General features: G+C 40.0%; 1 protein-coding gene across 1 annotated transcript in view; it reads right to left on the bottom strand.

Annotated features, from left to right (window-relative positions):
* Window positions 1-14,777, bottom strand: part of LOC139773410 (uncharacterized) — a 511,404-nt gene that overhangs the window by 372,088 nt on the left and 124,539 nt on the right. The window contains exon 4 of the mRNA XM_071707844.1: window positions 4,414-4,446. Within this exon, the coding sequence (XP_071563945.1) occupies window positions 4,414-4,446 (33 nt within the window). The remainder of the gene's footprint in view (window positions 1-4,413; window positions 4,447-14,777) is intronic.

The following is a 14,777-nucleotide window of genomic DNA, read 5'->3' as shown; positions in this document are numbered from 1 at the left end:
CTGCCGTTTTTTCCGCGCTCTGCACTTTCCGCAATTCCCTACAAATCCGCTCGATGTCACCGGCATGCGAGGGAGGAAGCGGACCCTTTGCGATCGTGTTACACGATACGGCGCAGCCAATAGCACTCTCGCCTGCTTCCGGCCAAACTATAATACACTCTATCTGCGCACGATCAACTTTCATTTCTCTCTTCCCTCCCCCTCTCTTTCTCTCTCTCTATTTTACTTTTGCAAATGTCATAACGTTCTTTTCGTTTCGCGTGTTTCAGTTTAAACCGCTACGAAATAATTTCGCTTGAAATATGCGGATACTTGTGTGTAGATATCAATGCGTTATATAGGAAATTAAAGTATCGCAATAATTCTCGTTTAATTCGCATCTTTCAAAAAAAGCTTAGCGTGGATTAAATGTATCTCACAATCAGTTGCAACACGAAGATCTAAAGATAGATCGGAAACACCTGTGTCGAACACTGTGCGAGTATTTCCGCGGCTGCTTTATCCGGCCGTTTTACTACTTAAGCTTTTATCGCCACGCAAATCAACGTACAAGAGAACACGATCGCGAGTTGATAAAATTTAGAATTAAGTTCAAATGGGAACATTGTGGTTAGGAACATTCCGAAAACATTCCGCCGACTATGCTGGTCACCATCTTACGACGTCTGTAATTAATTTTTCAAAGTAAAAATCGCGAATGTGCAAGGGGCGATGTTTGCGAGGGTCGACAAAAAGAAAAAGTTGCACAGTGCCGCGCGCTCGTTTGCTTTAACGCCCGTTGCTTTCTAATTAAACCGACCACCGAAAACGAGAAATTGCAAGCGTGTATTTTTTTCGAAACTGACGCGCATGGTCGGTTGGCCGCCAGAAGTCGGCAGGCGACAGGAGAAAAAAAAAACAGAGATTGAGCGGCTAATTAATTCTGATTGCATTAATTGAAGGGTTTCACGCGGAAATCGTTAGATTCGGTTTTTAGCAAACTTTCACAAAATTAAATAAAATTTTTAAAAAGACGATTCGACACGCCAACTTTTACAAAATAAAATTAAAACATAAAGCTATCATTTTCATATATTTTGTAAGCATATCTTAAAAATTTCATTTTTTGATTATATATGTATATATATATATATATATATATATATATATATATATATATTGACTTGTATTAAAATTGTAAATATCCTACATATGCAAATGCGTGCACTTGAGAAGCTTTTATGTAGTTGAATGTTATAAACGTTCTTCAAACGTTCTAAATGTAATATCTAATTTTTCATGATCCTGAATTATTAAGGAGAAATTAAAGATATTATTTTATAAGTTCAAAGAAAAACGCACATGTACACATAAACAATAAATAGTATACAAGTTATAAAACTCGTTAACTGAACTGAGCTCGCAGCACCTGACACTTGTACGTACTTCTTGCAGGATGCAATTTTGCGGGGCCATTGAAGATCGACGATCTCGCAAATAATAATTACAGCAGAGACACAAAGCGGCTCTCGAGAGCCTCGCGGTGCACCTCTTGCGATCCAATCCCACGTCATCCCCTTAAAATCCCTTTGTCGACCCCGATAATCCCACGTCGGACATGGCTGAGGCGGCATCTCCCGCGTGTACTCAGCCTTCTCTTTTTCCAAAATTCTATTACCAATAGAATTGGTAATAGAATTTGCGCGTAGATTTTATAATCTTTTTCACATCGCGCTAGGGAGCGAGAGAAAAAGAGAGTGAAGGAAAGAAAGGATATCCTTGACTTTCTGGATTACGGAGAGTAATACCTAAAAGTAAATGCACCTTTTATACGTCGAGATGCATTTTACTGCAAGGTGTCCTGATTATTTACGTCATTATCCTGTCTTTTATATCCTAAATAAATAAGAGGCCCTCCCTCCGATTTTCGCGAGATGTAAGTAAATATAAAATGTTATTTATAAAAATTAAATTTCATGCCTTTTTACTTAGTATATATGATAAAAGAATATAGTAACACGATATAAAAGAAAAGATTACAATCTCTTTGAAAGAGGATAAAAAGAAGGAAATTAAAATAGCTTCTATTATTTCTCTAAGCGGATTATAAAACTATTGAAAAAAAAGAGAAGAAATGGTATATAGTTTTTTTTCTCTATTTTCTGGAACAATGGTTCAATTGTCGCCGAAATTACACGTGCAGAATTTGATTACTTTTTTATGATCAACGTGACACACAATCTTTAGATCTATTTTTTATTTTCTTCATCTTGTTATCGAAATACGCAAGCTTTGTTTTCGTATCAATTGATATGTTAATCGCTAATAAATATAAGTAGACTCTCGCCTCGATCGCGCGCGAATTTGAGTTCATAACCGAGTCGCAAGTATTATACGGTATATATATATATGTAAGCAAAGATCGGCGAGTAGACGACGTTAATTCGTGCCGACCGTATATATCTCCTCCTGCCATTCTTCTCCCGTCCACACGGCCGTTCGCTGACGTAGATTGAAAAAGCAGCTCCATTATAAATAATTTAAATGCATTGCTGGGGAGCAAAAAGCGGATGGCAACTCGGCGACGGCGACGGCACCGACAAAATTGATACGACGCGCGCTCGACTTTTCTCGCGGCGCGAACGCCGCTCGCCGCGGTCAATACATTCCCGGCCGCGAGTGTGTATGTGCGTGCGGATTTCATATATATATATATATATATATTTATTTGCGAGCTCGCTTCTCCATTAGCCTGTCGTTTCTTCGCCATGTAAATCCGTCTCCCCCAAAGACGAAAGCACCCGCGAGTTTCAATTTCTCTTATTTTCACTATATATAGATTATACCGTATCAGCGTGGAATCGTTAAAAATATATTTCGCGTCCCTCTTTTTTTTATTTATTTGAGTAAGTTCTGAGCTTGAAGAAGGGAGCGGTTAGAATGACGGAAGATGACAAGGGCTCGCCGTGAATCTCATGGGACTTCTCACGGACGAACGTGTCATGATTTCGCGGCGTATTCCGTGATAAACCGTCGCAAAAGAAGTTTATGGCTCTATCAGACAAATCGCGATATGGAAACGAAGAACAGGAGAATGGCTGACGGGAGAACGCGGTGGGAGAAACGGAGAGAATGCGGTGACGGTATGAGAGTAATGTACGAGTAAACGTATCGTCGATCTGGCGCATGAAAAGAAATCCCTCTTTCCGCAATTCCACCGGGTTTCCCCGGCAGAATCCTAATCTCCCGGCGCGCGCGGTGCGGATATAACGAACGTCGTTTCCCCCGCTCGACGGTCCTCCCTCGGCAGTCCGTTTTCGTACTTCTTTCTTCGGCCAGTACTGCGGCGAAGGCAGTCACAGAATAAGGCGGTACAGACAGCCCCGGCATCGGGATCTCCGGGATTACTATCCCGGAGCCTAATCAGCCAGATTGCCTGCAATTTGCCGTCCTTATCTCGGCGGTACCCTCCGCGAGTCTTCCGGTCTCTCTCTTTCTTCTAGTTTCAGAGGGACTCCTTCGTCCCTCTTCTTCCCTCCCCGCACGAAAGACCAACCTCTCGTCATCGGCGGATGGTCGCTTTGCGGAAGAATACTTCTACCTTTGCCAAATCTCAACAACCTATACAGGGCACGTGGGCACGGAAATCTTTGGTGAATTGTACGGGATTTAGGCGAATCGATACTTTTCCCATGGCGAGGTCGAAGATGAGTTTGCCGCACGGCTTCGGAAATGCACCAAGTTTGGGATAAAGAGGAAGGTTACGCGACTATAGTACTATTGTAGAATCTTGCGTAAGCAGACAGACTTAGCGTGACAGTTTCAAGTTCTCTTCACTGAGAAAAACATACTTAATTTATTTGTGGAATATATTCACAGAAATAAACCTTATATTCCACAAGTGAGATTTTATTCTGTGAAATAATACTTATATTCCACAAATAAATTTTCAAGTATTTGTTTTTTTTTTTTTTTCAGTGTTGATCGATCAACGTAACGGTATTGTTGAGGACATTGCTAGTGATTGCAACAGAAGCTGCAGATAAATACGTATGTTTCTATAATATGCGTGCATAAAGATTGTTTTAAAATTATTAAAGTCAAATGAAAAATCGGGCGATTTTTCTCGTTATTAATTACAAGTCGCATATAGAAACTCGTGAATAACAAGGCACTGTGGCGTTGAGCACAATGCTAAAATGGATCGAATTTACGATCGAGTTGATTTGTATTATTCGCAAATAATTGTTGCTGCCGGTAGACCGTCAATAATATAACGAAACTCCCAAAATTCGGAAGCACGGATCGTTAATGTCGATTACGGCACGTAGTTGCGCGGAAACTCCAGCGCACTCTCGTCAACACGGCGAACAATTGGTAATCGAGAACTGGCGCATGCGGTAATAACTATATATTGTTAGAGGTAACACTCACCCGCGTTATTACTGGCGAAATTTAGATCCTTACCTGAAACAAAGAACATAGATGGTATTAATATCGTATCGACAAACAAATAATTTCGTGATATCGACCTCGGAATACGCAAGATGTGTTAGGAAGTACGTTATCAAATTATATTGAAATGTCAGAAATACAAATAGACCGAAACAAAACTTCGGAGGATATCCAGGTCGATACCGTATCTTGTAATTTCTCATGCTATAAGGAGTATCATAAGGTTTCTCGCAAGAAATAATATTATTAATTAACTAATAATAATACGAGATAGTTAATTAACTAATAATAATATTAGATATTACAGTTTATTTTAAGGTAAATCTTACGTAATTCGAAATAGCCTAATTTAACTTAGAGAGATGTCAGATATACGTATAAGACATGTTATATATATATGTATATTTAAAGGTTCGTACTTAAAAATAACGTTATTAGATATCGAAATTGATGTCATCGACGCGATAGCGCCGATTTGAAAAAAAAAAGCATCTCGTGAATAACCGCATTTACTTTTCACCAGAATAATGCGGGATTTTATGCGATTTAAACCGATTTAACGCTTTCCTTCTGTTATACTTTGGAATTAAGTGCAGCTTCAACAACCGAGATGTTAGAATTTAGTTAAACACGCGATCCTTCGTGTTGCGCACATATTATTTCGCATAAACTAACCTTGTGTAATCCACGCGCAAGTAATCTACCCAAATAAACTGCGTACTGCAAATACACGGAATGTTTGCAGTTATATATGATCCTCTGGAAATGCAGGATCAAAGGTAGTATAAATAAGGTACCGGAAATAAGAACATGAGCGAAAGGCCTTGGGCGTGCGTCTCTCTGTAGAGATATACATGAATATTTTGATTTGCAACTCGCAAAATGCAAAACAGATATAGCTGATCTCGTAAAAAGAGACATAAAATGATAAATTGCTTATTTTATCTTTCCTCACTTATTAGGAAGATTTAATTAGTATCTTGATACATTTTTCGTTACAAATAGATTGACTCTGAACGCGTAAGGCGATTATTTTATACTATATAGGCATACTGCATGTATTTCTACCAAAATATTATTGTAGAAATAATGTACATAACCATTGGAAGTATCACGAATTAAAATACAACTAGCATAATGCATGTGACTGGACGTAAAATCCTGAGAAAGGCAACTCGATGCAATATTTACATGGTAATGGATCTTGGGAATTCGCGACGTTTTTCCTTCTCGCGATAAGGGATGTACCGTCGTCTGCAGCAGCTCGTATGGTCTGAGATTCGTAGATCTTCGTAGTGGTACTCAACTTCCGCTTGTACGGCCTCTCGAGCCGGTGAAACGCAACGGAAATCGTTTCTCGGACGTTCTAAGCTCCGCGGCATCCATGTGACCACGAAATATATATTAAATCCGGTTGTTTTATTCATGCGTGGAAAGACGAAGCTCCCGGTGGTAGCGGAATTTTTGATAGCGACTCCCTTTATGGACGCTTCCGAAGGAAAAATGCCGAGCGGATCAGCACTGGGATAGAAAATCCGGACGATGAGGAAGGAAAATTCGCTAGACGATGACGACGAAAAGTATCTAGAAACGTGGCCGATAGTGGCCGCCGCTCCGAGAAAGTATCGCCGTCGGGACTCTTTTCCTGCACGCGAAATCGCGGGTCATCGACGGAATAGCTACTGTTTACTGTTCACTCACGTTGCCTGCCGAGAGAAATAGCGTACAAGGAAAGAGAAATTACATTTATCTATACAATGCTACTTCGTTCGAAAGAAAAAGTAGCAAAAATAGACTATTGCAAATGTATACGCTTCGAAAGAGATACACTGAAACGCGACGTGCATTTGGTCCCGCTTTTCTCTCGTGTAATGTAAAAATTTAAATAATCAAACTCGTAGTTTTGCAAATAAATTCCGATCGATTTTGCTCTTAAAAATTAATCTTCTCTTTTCTCTCTCGAATTTAAGTATATATTATTAAGTATATAATCGTTTCATTAATTCTCGTCTCGCACCACTTGACAAATTTACGATCGTCATCAAGATAGATCAGTCTCGATCCGTGTGTCGATCCACCTTTATCAAGAATAGATGTGTAATGTGGGGCAACCACTTGAGCGTGATCGATAGCGCCGGTGAGAAAAATAAAAGACGTTCGCCGCTTCTCTGTCTCCAATCGAAACGATCCTCGGGAGGACATCGACAAAGAGCGCTTCGGCCATCACGAAGATTACCGCGACGATCCGCATCGGAGTAGTAGCAGCCGGGACGAGGCTGATTTATTTGTTGTCTAACGTCCCGACGAGTCCTTCTACATTATTTACCTCCCCGTCGGGGGCGGCGAACGCGCAGGACACAAAAGGGTGGATTCCACATTCGATCGTGGGATCAATGGATCTTGTCGACGAGAGATTTACTGCGGCGGTCCTTCCATCGCGACGTTGGGGTCACTGTGAAGACACCTTTATCCGCACGGCGATCCACCCATCAGCCTGCTCTTTGTCATCCAGATCGAAAGGGGGCGCAGGGGCGCGTATACGAAACAGACAGGAAAAAATGCAAATTGAGGGAGGAGATATAGCTGTATCTCGCGGCCTGAAGGGAAAAAATCGCGTTAAGAGCCGCCGACATTTTTCAAGCTGACGGGTCCGGCGAGGGGTGAAACAAAAATATCTTCTGGTATTCAAGCAAAAGACCACAAGCTGAAAAAGAAAGATAAGACTTGTGCTAATCTTTAAGTGAGATCTCGCTATAAAATAATGTCATACCTTCTTTCGAGTCTCTTTACACACGTCTGATCTATGAATAAAAGATCCTGAGAAATAATGCAAGAGGGCACGTGTATCAGTTGTGTCCTCCGCGATAAATTTCGCGTTCCTTAAATAATCAAACGTCTCGTAACCCTTAATCACGCGCTAGGAGATAAACGATTCGAACATGTGCGGAAAATGCGCTAACGGTTGGAGACTGTGTAATAAAAAATGGAAAAACGTTAAAAGTAGTGCGCGAAAGGCACGGAATTAAGTAGAGGAAAGGGTGGGAGATGGCGTAAACAGCACTTTGTATCGACGCGTTTCGCGTACTTTTCTTTTTGCCCCTGGCTACAACCCTCTCGACGAGCTTAAGTCCACTCTCCGACTTCCCTCTCCGCTGGGAACGTTTTTTTTCTCTCTTTATCTCGGCCGCTTTCGATCAGTCTGAATCTGCCACTTAGCGCGATCGTCCCTCCAAGGGTTGGCGCGGCGGGGCGCCAACCCTTCGAGGACGAATGGATGGATTCCCCGTTGAAGCAGTAAGTAAAAGCAAGCCGGGTTTTAGCGACGGAAGAAAACCGGTGACTGCCGAGAGGAAAGAGAAAAGGGCGGAGAGAGCTCGACTAGTGACAGTACGAAAAAGAGCCAATTTCAAAAGTGGTCGTTGCTGAAGGCAGGGGCGAGAAGCCTAACGAGAATTACAATCGTGCATAGCATTCTAGTACCGTGCTTGCAATAAAACAACAGGCAAAATGGGGAAGCAACCCTATAAAAGGAATTTAAATAGCACACAAATATTTTAAATTAACGGAGATAAATTCGGAGATGTGAATTCGCACTCTCTGTCGATCTTCTTTTATAGTACCATTTAAAATTTATGTAAACAATAACAAGGTAGATGTGACGTGCTTTGGTGTAAATTGAAAAACTACATTGCCGATTTATTTCATCATCAGCAAATGACTTTGTACTCATTACAGTAATGCTATTTATGTCAGTGAGTATCTCTCTGGTTCTTTGATGTTATCAAGAGACACGGTAGTGTCTCGCGCCAAGTACACGCGAAGCGAGACCGCACCGTGACTCTTTTACGCGACGCGATGAGTTGCGAGTACTCGAGATGTTGAGATCTCAATAACGAGTGAACGGATCAAGTTCTATTTATTTTTCCGAAAATCTCTCGGTCTAATCACACGAATACCAGTCGTATCCCAGATGTAACTTTTCTTTTAGCTCGGCAAGACGATAACAAAAGGAGATCGAAGAGTTATGTCACTTCGTAACTCTGGGAAATATATTTATCAGGTTTGTGCTCTCGGATTTTTCGCGCAGCATCCGTTATTCGGCTCGCCCGTGACCAAATTGACGACGCGCGCGAATGTACTATGCATAAAGGAATCGCTGTAATATCAACTGTAGCAGCACTATGAAAAATTGAATGCCTTCGACGTCCATTGTTCCCGGGATTGAGAGAACCTTGGATTTTACTTCTCTCCGGCGATCGAATTTTAATCCCTCTGCAGAAACCGAGAAGGCACACAGTCCGCAGAGACAGAGAATACAAAATCACATCCAAGATATCTTTCTCGAATTCTCTATTTTTAATACATTTCTGTCGATAGTTTGTAATGAAACAAGTACCTCGCGAAGTCGTTCATCATTTCACGTGATGATATACGGTATGGCACGTAAACATGTGAAAGATATACAAGAAAATCTCTCTTAAAAAATATATATATATATATTTCTATTTTGAATTCTCGTCTTTCTTTCCGTATAGCCACGTGCTCGCATTTTATGCATATACCAATTTCTCATGCGATCCAACTCCAAATATTAAAGGGATTTACTCGCGTAAAATTTACTTCAAATTTTTCAACATTTTTTAAAGCACTTTTTTCAATTTTTTTTGTATTTTAGATCTTAAAAATACGTTATTAAAATATTCCGATAATATCTACGGAGTTTATGAAGTTACAAGTTAAAGAATCAAATAGCGAAGCGGAGAATTTATCTAATGTGATTTAAAAAAAAACCTAATGTGATTAGAATAAAAATAAAATATGAAGAAGGATATTCAAAGCATACCCCCGATTAAATACAAGTTTGAACAAATTTATTAAAACAGTAAAAGTAACATGTTTTTTTTTCGAAACTATATTTTTTGAACTTGTGTCCACTATAAAGCGATTATCCAATCGACCTTAAGTCTTGTCAAAATCTAAATTAGACGTCTTTTTATCTCTATCTAGATTTTTTGCATCGCGTATCATTACATATTATTAGCCTAACACTGATCAAAAAGTTCCAATAAGTTGTTCAAATTTAATATAATAAAATTAAAAACCTTAGTTATAGAAATATTTCCATTTATTTCAAAAATTTTTCTCTAATTGTCAGTTCTTTTACTGCTTTACATGAGAAAAACTCCTTAAGTAATATCTGCAATTCGTGGTTTTAATAAATGTTCACAAAATGAACGAGAATACACAACCACAGCCGCACGTTCGAGGAGAATATATTGACACCCAAACCACAATTCTCTCCCGTTAGAACTCATCTGATCGTCGATGAAGGTTTATGGCGGCGCGATTCTTGGAGAGGGCGAGAGAGGTAGCACGTACATTCAACAGATCTTTATTGTCGGTGGGGTCATATTCGCTATCGAGATAAATCGCGGCTTGCAGCCAACCGGCTTTCTTAGATGCACGCGATTGGCCGTCCATAGACGCCGTTGCCGAAGTGGAATAAATAGCATCGTGGCGCCGCGTGCGTAAATGAGATGGATATTAAGTCACGAACGAGCGTTCATCTTTTATCCCTGAGTAATATTAAAGCCCGTAATCTTAGCGACTAAACATTCTCAAAAATATGGATTCTAAAATTGAACCTCTCAACCGTTCGCGTTGACGTTACGTACACAAACTTTATCTGATATCTTTGCAGGAGAGAATTGATAGCATATTGTAACAATACTATATGTATCTATATTTACAAAATTATTAAAGAGAAAATATGATTAATAAAAAATAAATCTAAATATACATAAATATATAAATAAGTCTTACAATTAAACATTCTCAAATTGACAGACGTCTTATGTCTGTCTCGAACTTGTTTTACTTATTTGAAATAGAATCGATTTCTCTTGTGAAGTAAAAATAATCGTGTAAGAGCCAGGGGAAATCACTTGAGACGCGAATGGAGGAAACATTTAACAACCCGTTTCGACGGACACAACAAGATCAAGCACCTGCAATAGTGCGGGAACTTTCCCGCAACTTCGACACTTCGAAGTTTCAGTGGAATTCTCACGGCGTCGCTTTCGGAGATCCTTGATGCATATACTTCGATTCTACCCCTACCCCGTCACTCTTCTTTCTCGCCTTTACTATTCCAGCGGTGCGGAAAAGCGATACACGACTGTGTCCCCGCACATACTATTGTCGCTCTTGAATGTCGTTGAAATGGCAAAAGCGTTTAGGTAAAAAATTGCGGCGAAAGGGAGAGTGCGAGGAAAAAAGAGAGAGAGAGAGAGAGAGAGAGAGAGAGAGAGAGAGAGAGAGAGAGAGAGAGAGAGAGAGAGAGAGAGAGAGAGAGAAGGAGAGGAAGAGCTCTATCCTTCTCGCGACGAGATCTCATCGTTCGTGGGATATGGACCGTAGAACAGATGGGTGTCTCTCGGCGCGAGGATAGAAGAAATGTTATTCTCTCAGAAATTATTCCCTGGCTCATTCCTTTTCTATTCGACCTCCTCTTCCGATCCTGCGACGCCGGGGCCATCCCTCCCGACGACTCCGCGCCAAAAAGACGATCCTTCCGCGCGAATCTTCCGCCCGTTCCTTTCATCCGACCTAAATCCTTATAACGAAGAGAGCACCGACGACGCCGACGACGATGATGACGGGTCGAGGAAAGGAAAATTTTCACAGCCATCGGATCAGCGCAGCAGCGCTGTGTACTTTAGACGGAATATATATCATCTCAATCTCACGCGAGGAAAACTTCCCCCAATGTAACTGATCGATATTAACAAAAATCTGAATTTTTTTAACACGCTACAACGAATAAATACACAGAAAGATAGGTGCGATAAAACGGTAGCTTGTTAAGGAAATCCAGACGAACGTGACAGACAGGTATTAGTAGAGACTCGATAAATTGAATAAAGTAGTTTCAATAATGAATTATGCTCGTGATAAATTACGTGTGAACTCTGCAATCTCCATAAATATCGTTGGTATTTATATTTGCATTTGGAACAAGGACATTTATCTGCACGTTGCAACTGTCAGGCGTTAATCGAGTTTATAGATAAACTAATTTCTCAGATATTTTCGATGAATATCAGACAAGAGAGCATTTTTAAATCTAGCATCTTTATTGTTTTATATTGCTGCAAAATATATTAAGATCGTTCTACATTAGTCGCAAGCAATCCATATTGTCGCAAATCGCAAGAGGTTTGCAATTTGAGCTTTTACACTGCAGTCATAAGTCACAGCCAATCAAAGAAGAAATTTGTTGTAAAAATGTCGTTATCAACATGTCCTAAGCAAGCAGAACTGCTAGTAGTACAAGTAAGTAGTATTGCTTTCTTCGCAAGCAGTACTACTTCTGGTCGTAACGTAGTCGCAAATAGCAATCACAAGGTTTGACCAAATCCAAAATTTGCGTTTCTGCGATATGTGACAGGCAATATGGGCATCGAGCTCCGTTGTCTATTTGGCTTGCTCGTTCGTTTCGTGTTTTATTGTAACCCACAAAGATATTGATAAGTTGGAAAATTTTATTTTAATAATGAGTGATTCAGAATGGGATAAAGATGAATCTCTGGACGTGAACGTTCATGAAGATGATGGCAGAGACGCAAATTTTGGATTTGATCAAATCTTGCAATTACTATATGGAACCGGAAGTGGTACTGCTTGCGTTCATACGATTGGCTGCTTGTGACTAATGTAGAACGACCTTTATAGATTACAATATTCATGATACTTTTTTGCAGAATACACTTTAGCTAAAATATCTATTTTCCTGCTCTCGTATCCAAGACAAGCGTGGTACTAAAAATTCACCTCCGCTCCGAGCTAGACGCTCCCATAATTCTCCATGGCGAATGCCGGAAACGGGGATGGCTGGATCATTTGTTTGCCACATGTGGATAGCTTCTGCATCCATGTTCTATGCGTTATTTCTCACATTATATGGGAAGGAAGTTGAATGATTATAAATTGAGCAGATCATGTGATTGCGATGCTACCTGAATCTCTCTCTCTCTCAGTGAATATTACTTCACAATTGCAAATAGACCGCTATATTCAATACATAATTATTCAATACACGAACTACAGATATTATTTAAGAAGTTTGTCTTATGTAAAGCAAAAAAACTGACAATTTAAAAATATTTTTAAGAATAAATTGAAAGATCTTTACAACTAAAGTTTTTGATTATGTTAGATTTAAACTTTTTGAAACTTTTATTACAAAAAATCTGTAATTACAACTTCCTGATTAACAAACAAAATATTGTAAACTATTAAATAAATTCATTGGAAAATCAGAGCATTAAATAAATTAATTAGGTATTAAATAAAAATAAATAATAGTTTTCAAAATTACTCATAACGCTAAATAGAATAATGAATAGAAGATTATGAATAAAATTTTATTATATTTTAGACGTGATTGTTGAAAGAATTAAATTATCTACTGTAGTAATTTTCGCAAGCTTTTTTGATCTTATGTGTCGTTTAGGCGACTTAGACGACTCGATTATTGTCTCTCTTGATTATTACAAGTATGCACCAACACAGCGCAGTCCGACGTTTCCGTTGATTTAAAGCCCCTAATCTCGGGGTAGAAACAACCTCCACAATCGGTCGCAGACATCCGTAGAGGCATGTGGTACAACATCGTACGGCGCGGCGTAGCGGAGACATGCAAACGCAAGAGAGGTAGAGAAAGGTTGGAGAAACAAGGATGGTAACGGAGGATTCAAGCCGAATGGCCTGACCATCGTCCGAGCGTTTCGAATCGATCCTCGCCGTCACAGTAAAGTAATTCGACTAATTCGTATAGTACAAAAAAATAATGTATGGACTATGTATAGCGCGTGTCCCTTACCTATCACTGTACTTTTTACAGATTTTTCCAATAGTATAAGTTATTTTTTTATATGAGATATTAAATATTTTAGTAATATTATTCAGTTAACTGATTTCTATAGAAATAACGGGGAAACATTTATTGCAAAAGAGAGAAAGAGAGAGATTTTCTTTTTAGAAAGATTCTTAAGAAAAATTTCTCTCGTTGCTCGCACATTCCTAAGAAAAATTCCAGCAGTACCGATGACTACGATCCCATTTCGCGGTAATATGACTCCTCCGTCCGTTTGAGCTTTAATCTTATCAGTTCTGAATGATGACTTGTGGTACCATGTGGTGGTGTATGAAACTACGTAAAGACACGGGACTTCCCGCGAGAGGAGAGAGGAATGGCGAGCTTTTTCTTTCACACCAGTCTGAAAATGGCCATTAGATGGAGGAAAACTGGGAATTATTGAAGTGATATTGGAAACCGATAAGGACGCAGACGAGAATTGCTCGAAATGGACGCCTAGATATGTGTTAGGCCGTACGTGGTAAAGATGAGGGGTGAGGGGGAGGAAGAGGAAGGCAGTTAGCAAGCTAAATTTTCGTTAGCGCGATTTCGCTCGAGATCTAATAAAGCTACCCTGCAGCCTGCAGTACGTAGAACGGGGGTTCGTAAACGGTAACGGGGATATTTATAGAACGAAATATGGCGGTGCAGCATACGCAATTATTGATTTTTAAGATTAAGCGGTGGGCTATAGCTGTTAAATGTGCGCGATAGACTTTAATTCCAATTTAATTTGCGTCCTCTGAAATATATTGGTGAACACATAAATGTGTTTTATTTGCGGCTAACCGCGTCTAAATTAATTAACTTCAACCCTCTTGCTTTAATCTTCTTTCGTTGCATACATCATAATCCAGAAATAAACAACACATTTTAAAATGTGATAAACAATGTTTCTTGGGGCGTAATAAGAAGACAAATACGCGCGGACAATTCGCAAGATCTGCTGCACAAAACCGACTACAGACAGGAGCGTAATAAAGACCGGTTTACAAGAACAGTACCGAGGACCATGACCGTCGCAGTTTGCCGGATTTAGTAGTCTGGACAAATCGCGGAATTGCTTGCGCTCAATAAATGTAATTAACCCCGGTCGCTCGTTCAACGAGTCACAGCGTCGTCAGCCATGCGTCTCTCGTCATGAAGGGGAATATTCATAAAGCCCGTCGTGTATAACGTCAAGAGCCCGAATTAAGATCATGGTTGAGCGCCGTATTTGCGCTGGCCAAATATAATAAGCACGCGGTTCTCATTTTTCGGCCGGCGTCATCGCCGACTAGCAGTCTAGTCTAAACCGGACTAGCAGTCGTGTACAATATGGACGGGTCGAGGCTCAGTACGTTTCGTTGAAATCGACAAAAAGGATGCGGATGCGGATGAGGTAGCATGCTTATTTCGCTCGAACAAAACAAACCGGGCGAAT

Source organism: Temnothorax nylanderi, unplaced genomic scaffold (genome assembly GCF_030848795.1).
Source record: "Temnothorax nylanderi isolate EJ_2023f unplaced genomic scaffold, tnyl_v1.0 TNYL_tig0061_pilon, whole genome shotgun sequence".
Lineage (NCBI taxonomy): Eukaryota > Metazoa > Arthropoda > Insecta > Hymenoptera > Formicidae > Temnothorax > Temnothorax nylanderi.
Note: the sequence above shows the minus strand (reverse complement) of the source record. Positions and strands in the feature narration are given on the sequence as shown.